Raw genomic sequence first — 23,679 nt, forward strand, 5'->3', positions numbered from 1 at the left:
AGGAGTGCCACCATATTCTTCGTACGATGGGTATTATTGAGACTAGTGGGGTTGCTTTTACTACCTTCCAGCTTTCCGGAGCGGCATATGAGCGGTGGCGAGTGTACGAGGAGGGTAGCTCAGTCGAGGCAACTTCACTTACTTGGACTCGATTTTCAGAGTTATTCTTGAGGGAATTTATTCCACAGACCCTTCGGGATGCATGGGGCACAAAGTTTGAGCAGTTGTGCCAGGGTACTATGACAGTGTCGGAGTATGCTGTCTGATTTAGTGATTTGTCCAGACATGCACCTGCCTTGGTTTCTACGGTCAGAGAGCAAGTCCGTCAGTTTATCGAGGGGCTCAACTATGGTATTAGATTCAGCATGGCTGTGGAGTTGAAGACAAATACTCCAAATCAGCAGGTGGCTAAGATTGCACGAAGGTATAATGGCATGCGAGGCCGTGAGAGAGATGACTAGGAGGCCAAGAGGCCTCATGGTACGAGAGGATTTAGTGGTGGTCACGCTACAGCTACAGCCCGTCATGGTAGAGTCTATTTGAGCCATCCAGTTCATTCAGCACTTCCACTTTCTAGTGGTGCTCCGGTTGTTCAGAGGTCTCAGGTTGCACACTTTGCTCAACCACTTTCTAGTGCACCTCCTGCACAGGGTGCCTTCAGCGGTTAGTCCAGTCGACTAGGCCCGAGCGAGTCCGAGCTGCCACACCCACCGAGAGTTTGCTTTGAGTGTAGTAATACCCTTCACATGGTTAGAGACTGCCCAGACTCAGGAGGGGTGCACCTCCACAGGCCACTCAGGCTTCACGGATTCAGTCAGGTCCACAGACTTCTCAAGCCTTGATTGCTGCACCAGTTTCTGATCCACCCGCATAGCCAGCTAGGGGTGTGGGATGGGCGGATACTGGTTGCCCTAGAGGAGGGGGCCAGGCCAGATTCTATGCTTTTTTGGGTAGAACAGAGCCAGTTACTTCAGAATTAGTCATCACAAGTACGGTTCCGGTTTGCCACAGGGATGCATCACTCTTATTTGATCGAGGATTAGCTTATTCATATGTGTCATCTTACTTTGTTCCGTATTTGGATATATCTCGTGATTCTTTGAGCTCTCCTATTTATGTGTCCACGGCTTTGGGAGATTCTATTGTTATGGACCGTGTGTATCGGTCGTGCTTAGTTGTCATTGGTGGTTTTGAGACCAGAGTTGATCTATTGTTAGTTAGTATGGTACACTTTGATGTTATCTTGGGCATGGACTGGTTGTCGCCCTATCATGCTATTCTAGATTGTCACGCCAAGAATGTGACGCTGGCTACACCAGGTTTACCACGGTTAGAGTGTAGGGGTGCTTTGGATTATGTTCCTAGCAGGGTTATATCATTTCTAAAGGCTCAGCGAATGGTTGAGAAGGGGTGTGATGCTTATCTAGCCTTTGTGAGAGTACCGGTGCTGATACTCCTACCATTGAGTAAGTTTTAGTAGTGAGAGACTTTCCAGATGTATTTCCAGTGGATCTTCTAGGCATGCCGCCCGATAGGGATATCAATTTTGGTATTGACTTGTTGCCGGGAACTCATCCCATTTCTATTCCACCATCTCGGATGGCCTTAATAGAGCTGAAGGAGCTAAAAGAGCAGTTGCAGGAGTTGCTTGATAAGGGTTTTACTCGGCCTAGTGTGTCGCTGTGGGGTGCTCCGATCTTATTTATGAAGAAGAAGGATGGTTCTACGCGCATGTGTATCGATTATCGGCAGTTGAACAAGGTTACAGTGAAGAACAAATATCCATTCCCACGCATTGATTACTTAATTGATCAGCTACAGGGTGCCAGGGTGTTCTCAAAGATTGATTTACGGTCAGGTTATCATCGGCTGAAGATTCGGGATTCGGATATTCCAAAGACTGCCTTTAGGATTCGGTATAGTCACTACGAGTTCCTTGTGATGTCATTTGGTCTGACCAACGACCCAGCAATATTTATGCACCTTATGAGCAGTGTATTCCAGCCTTATCTTGATTCATTTTGTCATTGTGTTTATTTACGACATCTTGGTATACTCCTGCAGTCGGGAAAAGCATGAGCAATACTTGAGGATCGTACTCCAGACCTTGAGAGAGAAGAAGTTGTATGCAAAATTTTCAAAGTGTGAATTTTGGCTTGATTCGGTGGCATATTTGGGTCATGTGGTGTCGAGTGAGGGGATCAAGCTAGATCCGAAGAATATTGAAGCAATGCAAAATTGGACCAGACCGTCCTCAGCTACTGAGATCCGAAGTTTTCTTGGTTGGGTCGGGTATTATCGTCGTTTCGTAAAGGGTTTCTCATCTATTGCTGCACCTATGACCAGATTTACCCAGAAGGGTGCTCCATTCAAATGTTTGGAGAAGTGTGAGGCGAGATTTCAAAACCTCAAGACTGCTTTGACTACAACGCCAATGTTGGTGTTGCCTACGGGTTCGGGGTCCTACACTATGTATTGTGATGCGTCACGTGTTGGCCTAGGCACGGTGTTGATGCTAGATGGTAGGGTGATTTCCTATGCATCTTGGAAGCTGAAGACCCATGAGATGAATTATCCAGTCCACGACTTAGAGTTGGCAGCCATTGTACATGCATTGAAGATCTGGTGGCATTATTTGTACGGTGTTCCTTGTGAGGTCTTTACCGACCACCGGAGTCTACAACATCTATCCAAACAGAAAGATCTTAACTTGCGGCAATAAAGGTGGTTAGAGTTGCTTAAGGACTATGATATCACCATTCTATATCATCCCGAGAAGGTCAATGTAGTGGCTGATGCCTTGAGTCGAAAGGGAGAGTTTGGGTAGTTTAGCATATCTACCAGCAGCAGAGAGGCCATTAGCATTTGATGTTCAGGCCTTAGCCAACTAGTTTGTTATATTGGATGTTTCGGAGCCCAGTCGAGTTCTTTCCTGTATGGTTTCTCGGTGTTCTCTATATGACTGTATCAAAGAGTGACAGTATGACAACCCCCATTTGCTTGTCCTCAAGGATGTGGTTCAGTATGGCGATGCCAAAGAGGTTACTATTAGGGATGACGGTGTGTTGCAGATGCAGGGCCGGCTATATGTGCCCATGTGGATGGTTTGCGTTTGTTTATTCTTTGGGAGGCCCACAGTTCACGGTACTCCATCCATCTGGGTGCCTCTAAGATGTATCAGGACTTGAGGCAACACTATTGGTGGAGGAGGATAAAGAAAGACATAGTGGAGTATGTAGCTCGGTACCTAAATTGTCAGCAGGTGAAGTATGAGTATCAGCGGCCGGGTGGTTTGCTTCAACAGCTTGAGATTCCCGAGTGGAAATGGGAGCGTGTCACCATGGACTCCGTTGTTGGTCTCCCATGGACTCAGAAGAAGTTCGACGCAGTATGGGTGATTGTGGGCAGGTTGACCAAGTCGGCACATTTCATTTCGGTAGTGACTACCTATTCTTCAGAACAGTTGGCTCAAGTTTATATCCGCGAGATTGTCTGACTTCATGGCGTACCTGTATCCATCATCTCTGATCGGGGTACACAATTCACATCGCGTTTTTGTAGAGTTGAACAATGCGAGCTAGGCACACGGGTTGAGTTGAGTACAATATTTTACCCTCAGATGGACGGGTAGTCCGAGCGCACTATTCAGATATTGGAGGATATTTTTCGTGCTTGCGTTATGGATTTCGATGGTACGTGGGATTAGTTCTTGCCACATGTGGAGTTTGCCTACAACAACAACTACCAATCGAGTATTCATATGGCTTCGTATAAGGCTCTATATAGGAGACAACATCGTTCTCTAGTTAGGTGGTTTGAGCCAGGAGAGGCTAAGTTATAAGGAATAGATTTGGTTCGAGATGCCTTGGAGAAGGTCAAGATGATCCAGGATCGGCTTCATACAACCCAATCTAGACAGAACAGTTATGCGGGTCAGAAGGTTCGTGATGTTGCATTCATGGTTGGAGAGCGAGTCTTGCTCTGGGTTTCCCCCATGAAGTGTGTGATGAGGTTCGGGAAGAAGGGCAAGTTGAGCCCTAGGTATATTGGACGTTTTGAGATCCTTGAGTGGATTAGAGAGGTGGCCTACAAGCTTGCCTTGCCACCTGGTTTATGCGGTTCATCTGGTGTTCTATGTCTCTATGCTCCAGAAGTATTATGGTGATCCATCCCATGTTCTAGACTTCAGCATAGTCCAATTGGAAGAGGATTTGACTTATATTGAGCAGCATGTGGCTATATTGGACCGACGGGTCCAAAATTTGAGATCAAAGGATATTGCTTCATTGAAGATTCAATAGAGGGGTCATCTGATCAAGGAGGCGACCTGGGAGACCGAGCACGACATGCAAAGTCGTTATCCCCATCTATTCACCATTTCAGGTACGTCCTTATGCACGTTGGAGGATGAACGTTTGTTTTAAGAAGGGGTGAATGTAAGGACCCGATCGGTCATTTTGTGTAATTACGTCATGTTACCCCTTTTACTGCTTCACATATTTGTGTTTATGATTTTATGACTTGCGGAGTTAGTTAGTTTTGTTCTGGGGGGGGGGGGGGGGGGCTTTGAGGTTGATTTGGACCCTTGATTATTGACTTAGAAGTTTAAATTAGAAAATGTTGAGCAAACTTTGATTTTTGTGAAAACGACCCCGAAACTATGTTTTTATGATTCTGATTGCCTTGTATCGTGATTTCGAACTTGGGCGTATGCCCAAAATTGATTTTGGAAGTCCATAGGTTGATTTGTGATGATTTCAAAATTCAGTAATTTGAAGTTGAAAAGTTTGACCGTCGGCTGACTTTTAGCTATCGAGCTCGGAACTTGATTTTGGGACATGGAATAGGTCCGTTATGGTATTTAGAACTTATTTGCAAAATTTGGTGTCGTTTGGAATTGATTTGATAGAATTCGAACGTTTAGTTTTAATTCTAGAAGTTCTTGAAAATTTCTTTGAAATTCATGCATTTTAGAGTTCAATTCGTAGTTTTTAGATGTTATTTTTGTGTTTTGATTGCGCGAGCGAGTTCGTATGATGTTTTTAAACTTGTGTGGATGTTTGATTTGGAGCCCCGAGGGCTCGGATGAGTTTCGAACATATTCCGAAGTGTTTTTGACTGAAATTTCAAGAAATCTGATGATTTGGTGTTGCAAATGTGAACACCAGGGTCGTATTTGCGAAGGTGATAGAGGAGGGGAAGTTGTCGCTAATGCGACTTCCCCTTCGCAATTGCGAAGGATACAGAAATTGGACAGTGTTGGCAATTGCGAACAATTGTTCGCTTTTGTGATAAAGGCCAGTTCGCAAATACGAAGACTTTTCTTGCAATTGCGAGATTTCGTGAGGTTGCTAGGGTTCGCAAATCCGAGCCCTGATCCGAAATTGCGAGGGTTCGCAAATGCGAATACTATGTCGCAAATGCGACATCTACAGCTAGTTAAAGTGCTGGGCGACGGGATTTTGAACTCATTCTCTCATTTTTGAACCCTAGACTCGGTAAGAGACGATTTGGAGAGGGGAATTTCACCTACAAACCTTGGTAAGTGATTCTAGTCTATTTCTAATCATATTCCATCAACATATGTTAGATTTTAACATCAAAATCATGTGAATCCAAGTGAAAATTTGTGAAACTTTGTCAAGCTTTTGAAAAATAAGATATTGAGTTTTGAGAATCGATTTAGACTCGAATTTTTAAACTAATCACATATATAAAATCGTGGGGTCATTGGTAGACGGAATCAACCGATGACACCATGATTCCAATATATGTGATTAGTTTCAAAATCCGAATCAAAATCGACTCTCAAAACTCAAATTCTCATTTTCAAGAACTTGACAAAGTTTCACAAATTTTTACTTTGATTCACATGATTTTGATGTTAAAATCTAAGATATATTGCTGGAATATAGTTGGAAATAAATTAGAATCACTTACCCAAAGTTTATAGAGGAAAATCCCCTCTCCAAATCGCCTCCTACCGAGTCTAGGGTTCTAAAATGAGAGAATGTGTTGAAAGATTCTGTCTCCCGGCCCTTTGTACCAGCTGCAATTATCACATTTGCGATAGAGGGTTCGCATTTGCGAACCCTCTCTATTGCAAACCAGGGATCGCATTTGCGAACCCTGACAACCTCAATCATCATCACAATTGGGACAAAAGGCTTCGCAATTGCGAAGATGGGAATCTCGCAAAAGCGAACAAATATTCGCAAATGCAAACTAAGTCAAAAGCCGACAGAACTCGCTAATGCGAAGGGAAAGTCGCAATTGCGACACATGTGCCCCCACTGTCACCTTCACAATTGCGAGGCTGGTGCTTGCAATTGCGATAACTGGGCACCAGCAATACCAGCAGTTCAATGTCAATTCAATCCATTTCGAAACATGTTCGAAACTCATCCGAGCCCTCGAGGCTCCAAACCAAACATCCACATAAGTCTAAAAATATCATATGAACTCGCTTGCATAATCAAAACACAAAAATAACATCTATTACTATGAATCAAATACTAAAACGCATAAGTTTCAAAGTAAAAGAAAAAGAGTCAAGGAACAAACCAATATATTCCCGTTGCCAATACTGTTCAAGGGGTGGTTAGGATTTGTCCCTCCCATTGACCCAACTAGCACGATCTGCTTCACACCAGCAGCTTTAGCTGTAAACATGCAAAAAGTATATCTAAGATAAACAGAGAGCATCCTATATCCAGTAACAATAGTGTCAAAGACGACTCCTTACCAGCATCTATTTGGTTCTTCTGGCCAATCCAGTCTACCTACAAATACAAAGTCAGTATTTTTTTGTGTCAGACAAAGACAACTACAAACCTGAGGACATGAGTAGCCATAGCTTTCTATACCTGTTCAGGGTATGCCCCATCCTCAAAATAGAATTCCGGTCTTCCACCTTGAGTTGGATCAAACCCGGGCTTCATTTTTGGCACAGCACTTGTAAGAATAACAAGAGCATCAATACCTTGTATGGCAGGAATAATACTCTCAGTATCCCTGATATCACCAATATAAACATCATCGGCACCGCCAATTTTTTGTTTGCTTTCCTCCGTTCTAACCAATCCTCTCGCTGTATATTTCTCTGACCTCTCCTTCAACTTCTTATAAACAATTGATCCTACAATGTAAACAACTTGTTAATGAGGGAGCCGTGAAATTGTTTGATCGTGAGAGGAACAGGAATAGCTCAATTTACATCATACCCTAAAGTTCATGGCCACTTGACATGATTGATTCTAGCATTAGTCATTTACTAAGAAGCCTAAGAAGCAAAATTCTAAGAATAGTTGTTGCTTTGGAATACTTCAAAATCCAGTATACGAACCCCTAAGTCATTGTTTGAAAGTTCAACATTTTCAAGTTCAGTCATGCATTTACTTATTAAACAGCCAACTGAAATGAGATGATAAAAAACCCACTAGACCAACCAAATTCGGGGTTAGAGCATGCAATTTATGAGTCATCTTCACCATTGGAAACAATTGATGAGTGATCCCAACTCCTAAGAATAAATAAATAGTCCTAAAATACAGTAAAATTGTACATTCTTGAAAGCTATAAAGAACCTCCTCAATAGATTTGACAAGGAATGCATATAGGACAACAATCCATAATATTATTGTTACAAGACTTCAACGCAAAAATAATCTAACTGCTTGGGCTCCTATCTCTTCTTTTAGAGGATTCTTTTTTGAAGGGAGAAAAAGGGAAAGACAAAAGCAATATGTTCTAGTACAATATGTATCACCAGATTTCCATTCAACAATTTTTTTATATCCACTGAATACCTGCTACTTCTCACCATCACAGTATAGGTATGGAGTAACTCGGTCCACCAAGGGTTAGACAGAGGGGAAGAAATAACCTTCTTTTTTTTTTTGGTCTCGAATTGGATTTGAACCCGTGGGATTTTAATTTCCATCCACTTAATTGACCTGAACTGGCTTCATCTTTCTTTGACTCGTGCGTTGCTTTAGGAGTCAACTCCCCCTCAGGTATAGGCTTGTCCTTTATCTTCTTTGGCACTTCTTCTAGTTCCCTCCTATTTCTGAGTGTAACTGCATTAACTTGAGGATTCTTCTCTGTATCACTGGGAAGAGTGCCTGCAGGTCTAGTAATTTGATTTGCTGCTAAATACCCCATTTGCCTCTCAAGATTTCTGAAATCGGTCCTGAGCTGTTGATTGTCAAGCAACAACTTCTTTAACAAGTCATTTGTACTCTCTTCTATTTGTTGGGGTGGCTTATGAGGTTGATTGAAATTTCTTTGGGACATATAATGATTCTGAGTTGGCTGGTTTCCACCTCATGAGAAGTTAGGATGATTTTCCCAATTTAGATTGCAAGTATTTCCATATTGTGCATACTGATTCATCGGACCTCTGCTCTGTTGCCCCACATAATATATAGATTCAGGATTCGTGGGGCACATGTCACTCATATGACTGTCACCACATAGTTCGCAACAAATAGACATCTTTGTACATGTTGCATCTGTTGTGTTTGTTGTATTGTCATTCAATTCATCTGATTTGCCAATTTTGCTATATCAGCTCACATGGTTGAGAAGTCATCAAGCTCAATTACCCCGGCTGCTTTTTGTTTAATTCCTCTTCGTATGTCCCTATCTCCTTGCCAATTATGATCATTAGCAGTGAAGTTATTTAGCAAGAGTTGGATTTCACTATACGGCCTCTCCATACAACTACCCCAACAAGTTGAATCAAGATTCATCTTTGATGCTTCGTCTAGCCCATCAACAAAAGTGTGACCCAACACCTCATCAATCTGACAATGATACGGGCAGTCTCTGAGTAGCTTCTTGTATCTTTCCCAAGCTTGACGAAGTGTCTCTCCATCCCATTGTTGGAACCCAAGAATCTGACTCCTCAGCGACTTTGTCTTCTTAGTGGGGAAAAACTTGATTAAGAATTTCCTTTCTAGATCATCCCAAGTGTGGATTGAGTTTGCGGGCTCCTATTGCAACCATTCCTTAGCTTCCCCCAGCAATGAAAAGGGAAATAGTGTCAACCTGACATAGTCCTTGGAAACGTTCGGATAATTGTAGGTGTCTGTAATTTCCAAGAAATTCTGAATGTGCCTCTGTGGGTCTTCATGAGATAGACCCACATATTTCCCTATGGACTTAATCAGCTGTACCATGCACTATTTTAGTTCAAAATGTCTTGTGATATCAGGTTTCACAATATCCTGAGTCATATTATCAAGATTGGGCCTTGCGGCTTCTATCACCACACGATTTTCATTACCGTCCATCTCTGTTGGCTATGGTTAAACTATGATATCCAACTCTCTTTCTATTCTAGTTCTAGCTTTGACTTCTTTCCTCACTCTGTGAAGTGTTCGTTCAATTTCAGGATCAAGAGGAAGGAGGCTGTTTGTTCTTCTACTCCTCTGCATTCAAAAGACGAGCATGCGTTAACACAAACAAGGCAAACTCAAAATTAAAACTTGAACAAATAATTAATAAAAGCTTAACTCACTCAAGTAGCTAATTTCTAAGTCCCCGGCAACGGCGCCAAAAATTTGTTGCGACTAAAAATGCTCACGCAAGTATACGTAGTCATCAAGTAATAGAGTAGTGAGTAGAGTATCGTTCCCACGAAGACTTATGATTAACTTTGACTGATTCAAATTCAATTAACTTATCGATTCAAGAGATTTCTTACAAAATATAAAAGTGACTAATTTACTACCTCAAACTATCGAGCAACGAATTAACAAAAATCAACCAAAATAATTAAACAATTTCAGATAACAATCAGTAGGAAAGGATATTACAGGGTCACAGGTTAGCTAACAATCGTGTTGCGTTCTTGGCTTAAAATGACTAATTGATTTATCTGCTGATTGACAGGGTTGATATTACTCATAGGAATCTGTCAATTTCTTACTCGCCTATTCAAGCTAACTTAATACCTATATGTCTATGGAATTAAGATTAACAAGAATGCATTTACACTTCCTGTATTTCAACCAAGCAAGACAATTAGGTATATTTCGATCCTAACTGCAAATTCGTTCCCCGATGCCCGGGTTCAAGAACATGCCCTATTTAATTCTATATGCAATCTGGAATTCCCACTTTCGAGTTCAACTCTAGATTCGTAGATAGTATTTTACTGTTAGCTACTCAGTAAAATAATTAAAAACCGAATTATATAAATAACCCAATATAATAAACTTCAAACTCGTCAATTTAAACTTCAAACGTCAACATTCATGTAGCCCACATGACCCCAGAATAATAGGGCTCTTAGCCACGCATGCTCATGGTAAAAATCTCAAGTAATTCCCAAGAATGCATAAAAATCAATAAAAGAAGGAAAAGGGAAGAACTCTAGACAAATTCTGTGGGTTCCAAGCTTTGTCGTGGCTTTTTTTCTCGCTTCCCAATATGTTTGTTGACCTAAAAGAGGCGTTTTTGGCTTATATATTGCGTACAAAAGTCGTGGACTAAAGTTCTCCTACTCCTAATCCGACTCAGCTTCAGGGATTGATGCTGCGGTAGATGCTTCGCATCCACCTCATCCTCCAATTCTTCAGCTTCGTATGCTAGGGTGGATGCTTCACATCCACCATTTATTATCCCATCTCAGTTGTGCCCAGGTGCGGATGCTAAGGAAGATGTTATGGTCTGACTTCATTGCCAAGGTTACACAATATATGATTTTTTCCTAGGTTGGATGCAATGCATCCAACCTCTCCTCCTCTAGCTAGAGCACCTTTTCTTCATATTTTTGCACTCCAAACACCCTAAATTATCACACAAAACTCAATTAGTCATAAACCAATAATTAAACCATGTTGGGCATTTTAAAGATCAAATAGCATCAAAAAGCAGTTAAAACATGAGTAAAGTAATATTATAACATATGAAAATATGCCCAATATCATATGGTGCCCTTTGTGCTTCGAACATTTGAATATGACTGAAAGAGTTTGCTTGGGATGTAATATGACTTCAAGTTTTGGATGCATCGCTAGACCTTCATTTGATGTTGATGGGAACGACCGTCACTTTCGATTGGTGGACGAGTGTGAGCTCAGGAGGATTAATTGACTTCGCCATGGCTGTAATCAGGGCAATATCATTGGCAGATGTCGATATGAGGTTACATAGGTGGTCTATCTCCTGTGAGGTGTTAGGAGTTGGGTGATTTGTAGTAAAGGTCCAGTGAAGAACTATAATTTCGATTCAACATGAACTATGTACTACGATGTGAGCTGGGATCGCTTGAAGAAGATAGTGTAGCGGGCAAGAGGTCGATTGTGCATTTGGATATGATAATTCAAGTTATGTTATGCAAAGTTTAACAAGAGATTGCGTGAAATTTGGCGGAGTGACGGTGCAAAATCATTGTAACCGAGGAGGTGTCATTTTAATTTATGGATTTATGTGATTGTGTCTTAAAGCTAAGTGGGGGTGCCTACCGTTTGTGATTAGGTCACGTGGTTATGTGCCTTAGTAGTATCGGGTTATCAGTATGTTGGTGGATTAGCTATGATTAAAGGAAGAAAACAGTAAGGGTAAGTCGAGCAAGGGATTTGATGGTTCTATGCTACAATTTCACCTTATTTGGTGCATAGGGTTCATGAAATGACCCGGATTCGATACTTCTTCGTAAAAGTAACGTGCAAGGAAATAGAGTCATTCGATTGCTTCTTCTGGGGTATTCATGTGCTACCGGAGCACTGGTTGCTAGCTATATAGTTGGGACCAGGTCAGAGTAGGTGACTCTCAACAATGGTTATAGTGGGTTCAAGAAGTAAAGTATGGTACCAAAGTATTTTCGAGTTCGTCGTGTGGCTAAGGAATTAGTTTTTTAGCAAAGTGTGAAAAAGACTTGCAATATTTCTATGATTGTCACCCGGTCTGCCTGTGCGATGTTAGAGAGATGGAGGAAACAACTTCGGATTCAGAAGATCCTTCAGAGCGGGTGTATCAGTTGGAGATGCTATTGTGTGCATGAGGGGAGTATAATTAAAATTGTTTACAGTTATTGAGACGACGAGGTCTCATGATTCTGGTCACTCAGGATGAGTGTTGTTTGAGGTCCGTTGTATGTTTGAATAGAAGTGTTGTTTCAAAGGCAAGTCAAGAGTAAATTGGAAGAAGTTGAGTCAGTTAGTACTGGTTTGAATCATCATGGTTAAGGAAAGGGACAGTTCCTTCGATGTGGTAAGGCTATACAGGTGATTCGTGATTAAACGTGCGGGCTTGACAACCTCTGTGATTTGATTAATTTAGAGGTATTTGATTCTGATGGTTTTGTTATGTGTAAATGGGTCCCAGAGGAGTTATGGCAGTTCAGACCACGACTTGAGTTCTGCGACTTTTGCAGTTATGGGGAGTTAGTTATATGTTGCAATTCTTCTTCTGAGCTGAGTTAAGTAAAAGGTTCTAGCTGATGTAGTGTTTATTCTACTGGTGGTTCCGGAGTTGTGTTGAAATTATTATACTATAGTGTAGCAGCATGATAAGTGCAGTGAGCGGTATGGGTTTGTAATTTGAGGATCCAAGGTTGAGATCCAGTTTTGACATGAATGTCACGAGCTCGGAAGAGATGGGAGAGAGATTTAAGATGTTTCGAGTATGCTGGCACTATTTTTGTGTCGCCTGGGAATGGTGTTATGTGGAAGAGGCATTGTGTATTGATTTATGGATTCTTGATTTGCATCACAGTAATAGTATGGTAGGTAGCCATGGATGTGCAGATTTTGCTACCTGGTGCGGAAGATAGTGGTAGTTGTTCCTGATTTGATGGTTGATCGTATGTGTCATCGATAGGGTCATTGGGGATCTTTGGAAGGTTATTGGCCTATTTTGGGATGAACGAAATCGTCTTTGATGTCTGTGGGTAGGCCTTATGTGAATGTATACTTTATACCAGATTATATATGCTTATTCAGCATAGCATTGCTTATGGATGAGCCTCCGAGTATGGTGGAAGATATTCCTGCCTTAACCTATTTTAGGTGCTACTCTTTTATGCATCATGGGTTGTGAGACAGCTATCTTGATTATTCACATGTGTGTTGTGGTCCCATGTATCTTGTGGTGTTATATGAGTGAGACGGTTCTCGAGATGCAAGCCATTTATTGCACCTTAGTCGTGCTTGGCATTTTGTAGTGCATGGCGCTATCTATTTCCACATGGTTGTGTTTATTCACATGGCATGTTTGTGGTCGATGTTTGGGCATTTTGTGGGTATGAGAATTTTTGGATCGATGGGTATTTTCCTTATTGATTGTTATGTGTAGATCAGGTGGCACGCCGCCACAGGTATGATATGTAGATTACGTTGCACGCCGCAACAGTGAGATGTTGAGTACGGTTTCTTATACTTATTTCGTTTGTTTTGTTTCTTACCCTTGAGATAGCTTTATAACATTTGTCTGATTGATTTGAATGTTATGCGGGCTGGGTACTTCTTTACCCGAGTTTGTTTTTCCTTATTAGTCATATTTAAGTTGTGTCTTATTAGCGCATTGATGGCCTCGTATGAGATTTTAGATGGTGTTTGAGGTCTCTTATTACCCAGGCAGCTTGTACTGGGTGAGACGAGGTTGTTGTACCTGAAATCAATGTAATAGGATTATTATAATGTATATTAGAGAGGAAATGTCACTAATCAGCTCAGAGTGAGGCAATGGTTCTTGTCAAGCGAAGAGACTCCATGAGCTATTGATTTCACGGATGGTTATGAGTTCCTTCATATCTCTTTCTGCGTTGCAGTATTGTTAGGGTTGAGAATGGGCTTATATGTGTTATGAGATATACTACAGGCATCTGGTTCATAAATTTGCAGCTATTGTAGTAGGAGGATGTTATTATGAACATACGAATTGTGTGGTGCATTGTGTGATTTCAGCATGGGTACATGAACATGTTTTGGTACAGCGAGTTGAGGTTGATACGGTGTTTGTATGTTAGAATCAGACCAGGTAGAGAATTCTGGATGGGGGAATTTGGTTCTAAGGCTTGGGGGTTAAGGTAGCAGGAAGGATCTTCAGTCTGGCTTGAGCTGATGTGCTCATATGTGTTGTGGTAGCACGGGTAGGTACCCATGGTGTCAAACAATGATTTTAGGGCAACTCCGAAATGGTTCTTGGAACATTCAAGGACGAACGTATGTTTACGTGGGGGAGAATATAATGACTCGACCGGTCGTTTTGAGCTCTAGCGCGTCGTTCGGCGATTTAAGGCCTTGAATAGTTTCACTTCATGTATTATTACTTGTACGTATGGTCGGTTTTGATTTTTGAGAAGTTCAGAGTTGATTTGGAAGGAATATTCTCAATTCAGAAGCTTTAAGTTGAAAAAGTTGACCAAGGTTTAACTTTTGAGGAAACGACTATGATGACCCGATAGGCCATTTTGAGTTTTAGCCTTCATTTATGTGTTCTGAGACCTCGAATAGCTACATTTTGCGTCCCTCGATTTGCATGTGCTGTTCGTGTCTTTTTTCGAAAACTTCTTATGTGAAAAATTAAAGGGAATGTGAATTTTAACCTTAAAATGATTTGAGTTGACTACGGTCAATATTTTGTGTAAACAGACCCATATCAATATTTTGACGGTCCTGGTGGGTCCGTATCATTATTTGGGACTTGGGTGTATGCCCAAAATTGAATTTGAAAGCCCCAGACTCTATTTAACATGATTTGTGGAAAACTAGTAATTTGAAGGTTTAATTTAAAGAATTTTTAAGTTTGACCGTAGGTTGACTTTGTTGCTACCGGGTTCGGATTTCGGTTCCGGAACTTGGAATAGGTTCAATTCACTATTTATGACTTGTCTGCAAAATTTGGTGCAACACGGAATTGATTTTACGTGATTCGGACGTCCAGTTGTAAATTTGAAAGTTCTTAAGTTTCTTTGAAAATTTCATGCATTTTGATTTCCGATACATAGTTCTAGGTGTTATTTTTGTATTTTGATCGCGAGCGAGTTCGTATGATGTTATTACACTTGTGTACATGTTTGTTTTGGAGCCCGAGGGGCTCGGGTGAGTTTCAGATAGGCTACGGATCGAATTTTGGACTTAGAATGTTGCTGGTTTTTCACTGCTGCTGATGTCAGGTGTTTTGTTCTTCGCGGTCGCGAAGCTACTCCTGCGATCGTGAACGGTAACTTGGGCTGGGGTGGTTTTTTTTCTACGCAAGCATGGAGAAATGATCGCGAACGCGAAGCATCAGAGGTATTACCCTTTGCGAACGCGACCCTTCACTCGCGAACGCGAAATCCAGGAGGGACAGGCCATCGCGAACGCATGCAACCTCTGGCGAACGCGTAGGCTACTAAGGCCACTGCTCTTCGCGATCGTGCCAGGCCCTTCGCGAACGCGAAGAAGGCCTGACGCCCAGTGATTAAAATGTCCCAAAGTCGGGATTTATCCCATTTATCACCATTTTCAAGTTTGAGCTCGGCCTAGAGGCGATTTTGAAGATGTTTTTCATCCCAACATCATAGGTTAGTAAATTTTAACTCATTTTCTTCCATTTCCACCAACACACATTGATTTCTAACCTTTAATCAATGCTTTTTCATGGTAAGAGTTAGGAATTTAGGTAGAAATTGGGGATTTTGAGAAATTGAGATTTAGACCTCAAATTAATGTCGGATTTAGAAACTAATCACATAATCGGGCTCGGGGTGAATGGGTATTTGGGTTTTAGTCAGAATCTTAGATTTCGACCAAGCGGGCCCGAGATTGACTTTTGTTGAGTTTTTCCAATATCAGTAAAGATTGAATCTTTTTCACTCGTGGGTAGTTTCTAAAGCTTATTTTGAATTGTTTGAACTATATTTGATTTGATTTGATTTGTTTGTAGGCTAAGTCTACATGCAAAGCCCCGGTTGAGCTTTGATTTGATTGCGGAGCGAGGTAAATGTCATGGTTAACCTTGACTTGAGGGATTAAGACATGTTAGACTATTTGCAACATGTTTTATGTGTGGGAACAACGTATATGTGAGATGACGAGTACTTATGCGTAGTTATTTGCGTTAAATCTTGCAGGTGGAACTTGTTTCCTTGTATTTTATTGCTTTGTTAATTATGATATCCATGTGTAGGTTAGATTATTATTTCTTTGATTATTCATTTCGTAATTATTGCCCTCTTATAATAGCAAATATTGTTGGAAATTGAAGTTTGGTATCTTGGCATCATATTTGACATTAAATACATTCTCCGCATTATTTACAACTCAAATTCATATTATCATCGTTACATGATGAGGAAGACAGTAAAAGCATGATGGGTGATGTCGTGCCATTATATTTACATTATTATTATTACATGGTGAGGAAGAGAGTAAAAGCACGAAGGGTGATGCTGTGCCATTTATCTCATTTATTCATTATTACATGGTGAGGAAGAGAGTAAAAGCACGAAGGGTGATGTCGTGCCATTCATCTCATTTATTCATTGTTGTATGGTGAGGATGAGAGTAAAAACACGAAGGATGATGGTGTGCCATTTCATTTTACTTGTATCATCATTTCATGGTAAGGACGAGAGTAAAAGCACGAAGGGTGATGTTGTTCCATTTTCATATCATTGGTTTATCTGATTTCATTGGTTGATGATTTACTTGGCTATTTCGTGATTTTATACCTGTCGCAGTTGTTATATTTTCCCCCTTTTGCATATCCCTTCCCAGTTTGTACATTACCATTCTTTCTTATTATTTCTTCTTTATATATACTTGTAAAAGTTTATCTGTGTAGGTGTCATGTCATAGCCTCGTCACTACCTTGTCGAGATTAGGCTCGATACTTACAGAGCACATTAGTTTGGTTGTACTCATATTACACTTATGCACTTCTTGTGCAGATACAGATATTGATACTTGAGGTGCGTGAGGTGTGTCAGCTTGGATCATTGCATATAGAGACTCGAGGTAGATCTATTGGCGTCTGCAGACCTTGAAGTCCCCTTCCTTTTCCCACTTTTATTGTTCATTTCCTTCGAAACAGTTGTATTTATTTCAGACTTTGTTTGTAGACTTCTAGTTTCTCGTGTACTCGTTATTCCGGATTTCTAGGCATAAATATTATCACGTGACTTATATTGGCATTGTGTTATATTGGGTTTCTATTTCTCGTTGTATATCATCATTGTGATTTTAACTGTTAAAAATTGGCTATTTAATTATCTCACATCGGCTTGCCTTGCAAGTGGATGTTAGGCTCCATCACGACCCCGAGGTTGGGATTCCGGGTCATGAAAATGACCTAGTAATCGTGATTTGAAGGTTCTAATAGGTTCGTATGATGATTTTAGACTTGGGCATATGTTCGGATTAAGTATCGGATAGTCGAGGAGCATTTCGGCGCTTAATGTGGAAAGCTGGCATTTTGAAGGTTTTAGAATTTTCTAAGTTCGAGTAGAAGTGGACTTTGGTGTTATTGATGTCCGTTTTGGATTCTGAGCATTGGAATAGGTTCGTATTGTGATTTGTGACTTGTATGCAAAATTTGCTTTCATTATGAAATGTTAAGTATTATTCGGACGCGTTCGACGAAGGATGAGGGTTTGAAATTTAAAAAAGTTTAAGAAATTGAGTTTGATATTCAATTCTTGGTTTTAATGTTAAAATTTAAGTTTAGAGCCTTTGAACAAGTTTACATAGGGTATATAAACTAGTTAGAATAATTGGACGGGGTTCCTCAGACCTCGGGTGAGTTTTGGGGCTATTTCAGACCACTTTTAGGCCCTTTTGAACTGTTGTTATCTGATGCCAGGGGTGCTCTTCGCGATCGCGGAGGTTTGGGTCACGATCTCGAAGAGTGTTTACCCAGAAAATCAGATAACGTTAAATTTATGTATAGTTCTAAGGATACGTGATACCCTTTGATACAAATCGTATAGAGAGATAGCAATACGAATGTTCTTGACTATGAGAATGGGAATAATGAACAGAAAGAATGAGTAAAATGAAGTAAAACAAGCACAAGGAGATATCTTTTGTTCCAGTGTATTCAGTATGTCCATAGCTTACAAGGATCCCCCCTTTTATAGTTGAGGGTCATTACTTTATTAATAACAAAAAATAATAAAATAAAGCATATAGTGGAGGACCCATGATGATTTATCTCTTCCTCGATTCCCGCCAAGATTCTTTCTCTTGGTGCAGTTGAAACGGCTCTTGTCTGTGAGCTCGATACTGGTTCGAACTCGTTACTGGGTCAAGCCCTTCGGTCTTGGCTTGTGTTCGACCTTCGGGATGGGGGTCGCACATTCCGACCTCGAAGTAATGCCCTGCGGATTAATTTGGTCAATGGCTCGATAAGACTATCGAGTCGAATCCTCGAGCAGCCTTCGGACTCGAGGCTCGTTTGTACTGTCTTCGGAGCTCACTCCTAAAATCCCACTCCAATTTCTTACCACTTAAACTCGATGGAACGTAGGAAGGCCGAAATCTATTTCGACCATATATAGATATTCCCCTCGTTTCTCACGAAGGATGCGGTGAGAATCGATATGATTTTTGATGGTTCGATCGGGTTATAAGCTGACGTTTTAACAGGGATCGATTATGACGTATGTGATAGCTGTCCCATTGATTTAGTCTTTCAAGGTATTTAATTCTTGTCAGATGGCGGTCGGCCACCTCTGATATTGAACCGTCATGATACGAGCCTATAAATAACCCTTCCATTTAACATTTACCACTTTTATGCATTCACTCTTCCAAATTTTCTTATCCTTTCTCTCTATTTCGTCACTTGCAGAGCCACCTACACCAGAGTTTTGGTGTCGTCAATTTTTCACTTTCCTTTGCCTTTCTTCCTCCCATATCAATGGCCAAAACTTTGAAAACTGTACCTCAGAAAGAGAAATCTTCTTCTTCACGGTCGTCCGGTGATAAGGCGCCGATGGAGTCGTCCACCTATGACTATGTTCCCGGCCCATGTACTCTGAAGATCGATTTTAAGGTTGAGAATCCTTCATCTGTTCCGGGTCAAAGCGAGCACGTGTCGATGTACATGTGCTCTATAACGGAGGGTCATCTCGAGGCCGTTAGGGAAGACTGTAACTGGGGTTCCGAGGTTGTGTTGCAAATTCCATCCCCCGAAGAGAGCGCCATCACCCATGTAGAGGGGTTTTTAAGTGTTTACACTTATCCCTTCACATTGGGTCCCGTCGACCCAGTGATCATTGATTTTTGCAAAATATATCAGGTCACCCTCGGTTAAATTCATCCCTCTCTATGGCGTATAGTTATCCTACTTCGCTTCTTCTCCATCAAAGCCGGGGGGGCTGGATTTTTCCATGAATCACCTCATACGATTGTATCGGCCTCAAATATTTCGAGGACTAATCAGGCTTCATCGTCGGGCATCGAAGGGTTTGATGTCGAGCATCGACGAAGACAAGGATAGGGGTGGGATGGGCCGTTATATTCGGGTGAGGACCCGTGACCTTATTCCGGAAGAGAAGATGCCTTTCCCCGAGGAATGAAATTTCGACCGTAAGTGGTTCTCATAAGACGTTGCTTTTCGTATCTTTTCCCAATTTTTTCTGATGTCTTTCTCCGATATACAACTGCCCCTTAGATGCCACAAGCGGTGCCCGACCTCGAGGATTGGGTTCGGAAGTTATCCTCGACTTTCTCTTATGCCGAACATGCTTGGCGTGATTTGGCAAAAGGTAGATGGGAGGCCAAGAATCATGGTAAGGTTTTACTTCTCGTTTCCTTCGAAGTGCTATTTGTGCTCCATTCATTACCAATTTCCTTTCATGCAGGTGTAACCAAGGATGCCGCTTTGAGGCCTTCGAGCGGGGAAGAAGGAACCAAGTCCCCGGTCCTGAAACCGGGGAAAGATAAGAAGCGAAAAGCTGCCTATCGGTCAGAGGACCCCAAGCCCAAAACTCGAAGGGTGAGGAGGAAGGCAATTGCTCTTCCGATTGACTCGGTCCAACAACTGAGAGAAAAAGAAGAAGAAGAAGAAGAAGAAGAAGAAGAAGAAGAAGAAGAAGAAGAAGAAAAAAGAAGAAGAAGAAGAAGAAGAAGACGGTGCCTCGGCTTTGGTGATCCGATCTACGAAAGCTATCGAGGTCACCAAAGCTCCTGAGCCGATGGCAGCTGTACTGGTCGGGGTCGATCTTGGAATCCTGAGTCTTGATCGGGGAGCCCCGAGTGATTCTCTTGGGGCTATGACAGTGGTCATTCGCCTTCCCTTCCAATCTTTTCTGAGGAGGCGTTAAAGGAAGCTCGAGAATTGAAGACCCCCGATATGGGCGGAGGCTCTAGTTTAGGGGATCACTTTCCGGATTGCTTTACTGGAGTCGATGATGATTTCGATATTGGTGACGCTTCTCTTCTACTAGAAGAGGCCCAATGTTTCATTACTCGAGTAATGATTTTACTATACTTAGTTTCTTTGTTCTTTTCCAAACTTGACTTGTGTTCTTTTCCTACTGTGCAGGCCATTAGTAGGTTTCGAGTCGACCTTAGCGAGTGTGAGGTCAAGCTTCAAAAGGTCTCGGGGGAGAGAGACGCCCTGCGGCTTCTTTGCAGCCAAAAGGACGAGGCTATAAAAGGACCTCCAAGCGGATTTGGCTAAGGCTCGAGAAGAAGAGGCCGAACTCAATAAGCAGGTGAGCCTCGTTCTGTTAAAGTATGGGTTTTACTCAACTGTGGAAGTTAAGCCTTCGTTGTCTCAGCTGCAGCAAAAGGTTGAGTAGATCGGGTTACTGCAGGAAGAAGTTGATCAAATCGAAGCTAAATGTAATCGGCGGAAGGAGACTATTGACCGTCTGGCTGCGGAAAAAGAAACCATTTTGACGAAATTATTATCGGTCGATGTTCAGCTTCGAAACATCAAGCAAAAGGGTTCGGCTCAAGCTAAGAGGATCGAGGAGCTTGAACCACGGCTTGCTGAGGCCAAGGCGGAGTTTGAGTCATCGAAAGTCTTGGCAGATAAGTCCATTGCCGTGTATCGGGCTGATGCCGAGGCTGCTCAGATGGAGGCACAAGAGGCGGAGGATACTGCTAACACTCGAGCACATTGGGTTGCCGAACCTTCTAAATGTAGGTCTTGAAAGGAGACCCTCGAGGAGATACATGCTCGAGGTTTTGACCTTACCGAAGAGATAAAAAAGGCTAAAGAGCTCGAAGCTGAAGTTGAAGCCTTGGCTTCTGATGGCGATGATGATGATGATGACGGTAGCAAGAGCATATCCGAGGACGGGGAAGAGCCTGACAGAGAAGTAAACGCCCCTGAGGATGATCAGGAAGCTTAGTTCTTAATTTTTTACGTTTATAATCAATCATGTAGATAATTTTGTATATAGACAACTTGGCCGACTTGTGAAGACTTTATACGTGCCTTACAAATGTTTTCACAAGGATCTTAACAATTTAATCAATTTTGGACTTCGTAGTCTCTATGATTGATTATTTTTTCAGACTTGAAGTGACGTAGCCCTTAGGCTTACTAGTTGAGTCAATGATTCGAACTCGAAGAAATATAACCCGTAGGCGTAATGGTCGAGTGAGTGCTCACTCGAACTCAAAATGAAAGTAGCTCGTAGGCTTAGTCGTCGAGTGAATGATTCGAGCTCGAAGTAATGTAGCCCATAGGTGTAATGGTCGAGTGAGTGCTTGCTCAAACTCAAAATAAAAGTAGCCCATAGGCATAGTCGTCAAGTGAATGATTTGAACTCGAAGTAATATAGCCTGTAGCCGTAATGGTCGAGTGAGTGCTTGCTCGAACTCAAAATAAAAGTAGCCCGTAGGCATAGTCGTCGAGTGAATGATTCAAACTCGAAGTAATATAGCCTGTAGGCTTAGTGGTCGAGTGAGTGCTTGCTCGAACTCGTAATAAAAGTAGCCCGTAGGCTTAGTCGTCGAGTGAATGATTCGAACTCGAAGTAATGTAGCCCATAGGTATAACGGTCGAGTGAGTGCTTTCTCGAACTCAAAATAAAAGTAGCCCGTAGGCTTAGTCGTCGAGTGAATGATTGGAACTCGAAGTAATGTAGCACGTAGGCATAATGGTCGAGTGAGTGCTTGCTCGAACTCGTAATAAAATAGAGAACAAATGGAAGAATGTTTCTTGGATATAAGATATCGGTAAAGAGGAGGACTTTCTTTGCAAGTCATTATACATGAGTTCATGTTTCGCGTCTGGGTTCGGGCCAACTATATGAGCATGGTTCGTTTTGACCATTTTGGCTCTTATAACTTTTCCTACTGGAACCCTGTTGTCGCGAAATAACTTTCTTGCATTAGAACTTGATATATTTGAGGGCTAATGCCCCCCCAGTATCCGAGGTCGAATGTACAGAGGCCTCGGATACTTGTTGTAAGTGCAGCGTGATCATTGGTTGCCTCATTAAAAACCTTGCCGAAAAACCCATTTGGGATAAAATCGGTCTAAGGGAAAAAGAGTGCAACGCGTGCTTTCAAGCGAAGAGTCCGTCTTAGCTCTTGTTCGGACTTCTGCAGGGGTCAGTTTTGAAATGTAAATGAATATGGAAGGGCCGTACCTTAGCAGTAGTATCGCTTTAGATGTGGCACATTCCAACTGCTTGATAGATGTTTGCCGTTTATAATGCCGAGCCTGTACGATCCCTTTCCGACGTTCTCGAGAACCTGATATGGTCCTTCCCAATTTGGTCCTAGTTTTCCTTCGTTCAGATTTCGGGTATTGATGGTGACTTTTCTTAACACTAAGTCCCCGGGCTTTAAATGGCGGAGCTTGGTTCTTCGATTATAATATCTTTCGATTCGCTGCTTTTGGGCGGCCAATCGGACGAGAGCAGCTTCTCTTCTTTCGTCCGATAATTCGAGGCTTGTATTCATAGCCTCGATATTTGATTCTTCTATTATGAATCGAAATCTGGTACTGGGTTCACCGACTTCGACTGGTATCAATGCTTCGGACCCATATACTAAGGAGAATGGGGTCTCCCCCGTACTGGATTTTGACGTTGTCTGATATGCCCAAAGGACATCGGGCAGGATTTCTCTCCATTTTCCTTTAGCGTCGTTCAATCTCTTCTTTAGGTTTTGAATGATAGTTTTGTTCGTTGATTCAGCCTGTCCGTTCCCACTGGGGTGGTATGGTGTTGATAGTATCCTTCTTTTTTTGTGATCTTCGAAGAATTTTGTTACTTTGCTGCCAACGAATTGTTTCCCATTTTCACATACTATTTCGGCGAGTATCCCGAATCGGCATACGATATGTTCCTAAATAAAGTCTATTACATCTTTCTCTCTTATTTTCTCGAACGCCTGTGCTTCAACCCATTTAGAAAAATAGTCAGTCATAAATAAAATGAATTTGGCTTTACTTGGGGTCGATGGCAGAGGGCCGGCGATATCCATTCCCCATTTCATGAATGGCCATAGGGATAGGACTGAGTGAAGTTGCTCTCCGGGTTGATGGATCATTGGCTTAAACCTTTGACATTTGTCATATTTACGAGCAAATTCCTTCGCATCTTTGCCCATATCGATCCAATAATACCCTGCTCTAATTATTTTTCGAACTAATGTATCGGCACCGGAGTGATTCCCACAAGTGCCCTCGTGCACTTCCCGTAGGATGTAATTGGTACTTCCCGGACCCAAGCATACTGCCAATGGTCCATCGAATGTCCTTCGATATAGTGTT

General features: G+C 41.8%; 2 protein-coding genes across 2 annotated transcripts; one reads left to right on the top strand and one right to left on the bottom strand.

The window, feature by feature from the left end:
* Positions 1–365: 365 nt before the first annotated feature.
* On the top strand, positions 366–1,477 carry LOC138896092 (uncharacterized). The gene is made up of 3 exons (XM_070180870.1): positions 366–424; positions 578–663; positions 879–1,477. Exons 1-3 carry the CDS (start codon positions 366–368, stop codon positions 1,475–1,477), a joined length of 744 nt encoding a protein of 247 aa, XP_070036971.1.
* A 5,054-nt stretch (positions 1,478–6,531) lies between these two features.
* Positions 6,532–8,295, bottom strand: LOC104101207 (uncharacterized protein At2g37660, chloroplastic-like). Its single transcript, XM_070180871.1, has 4 exons — positions 7,956–8,295; positions 6,867–7,153; positions 6,746–6,782; positions 6,532–6,662 (listed from the first exon to the last, which is right to left on the bottom strand). The coding sequence occupies exons 1-4, from the start codon at positions 8,293–8,295 to the stop codon at positions 6,532–6,534; spliced, it is 795 nt and encodes a 264-aa protein (XP_070036972.1).
* Between the last annotated feature and the right edge of the window lie 15,384 nt (positions 8,296–23,679).

This window comes from Nicotiana tomentosiformis, chromosome 7 (genome assembly GCF_000390325.3).
Source record: "Nicotiana tomentosiformis chromosome 7, ASM39032v3, whole genome shotgun sequence".
NCBI lineage: Eukaryota > Viridiplantae > Streptophyta > Magnoliopsida > Solanales > Solanaceae > Nicotiana > Nicotiana tomentosiformis.

What these genes read in the sequence shown, in the direction of transcription:
- LOC104101207 (XM_070180871.1), bottom strand. Translation starts at nt 8,295, where the DNA reads ATGTCCCAAAGAAATTTCAATCAACCTCATAAGCCACCCCAACAAATA. An exon ending in ATGGGGCATACCCTGAACAG is followed by an intron (nt 6,783 to 6,866) that starts GTATAGAAAGCT and finishes TTGTATTTGTAG; the next exon opens with GTAGACTGGATTGGCCAGAA. An exon ending in GAAGAACCAAATAGATGCTG is followed by an intron (nt 6,663 to 6,745) that starts GTAAGGAGTCGT and finishes GCATGTTTACAG; the next exon opens with CTAAAGCTGCTGGTGTGAAG.
- LOC138896092 (XM_070180870.1), top strand. Translation starts at nt 366, where the DNA reads ATGGCTGTGGAGTTGAAGACAAATACTCCAAATCAGCAGGTGGCTAAG. An exon ending in GTGGCTAAGATTGCACGAAG is followed by an intron (nt 425 to 577) that starts GTATAATGGCAT and finishes TCCACTTTCTAG; the next exon opens with TGGTGCTCCGGTTGTTCAGA. An exon ending in TGCACAGGGTGCCTTCAGCG is followed by an intron (nt 664 to 878) that starts GTTAGTCCAGTC and finishes CCGCATAGCCAG; the next exon opens with CTAGGGGTGTGGGATGGGCG.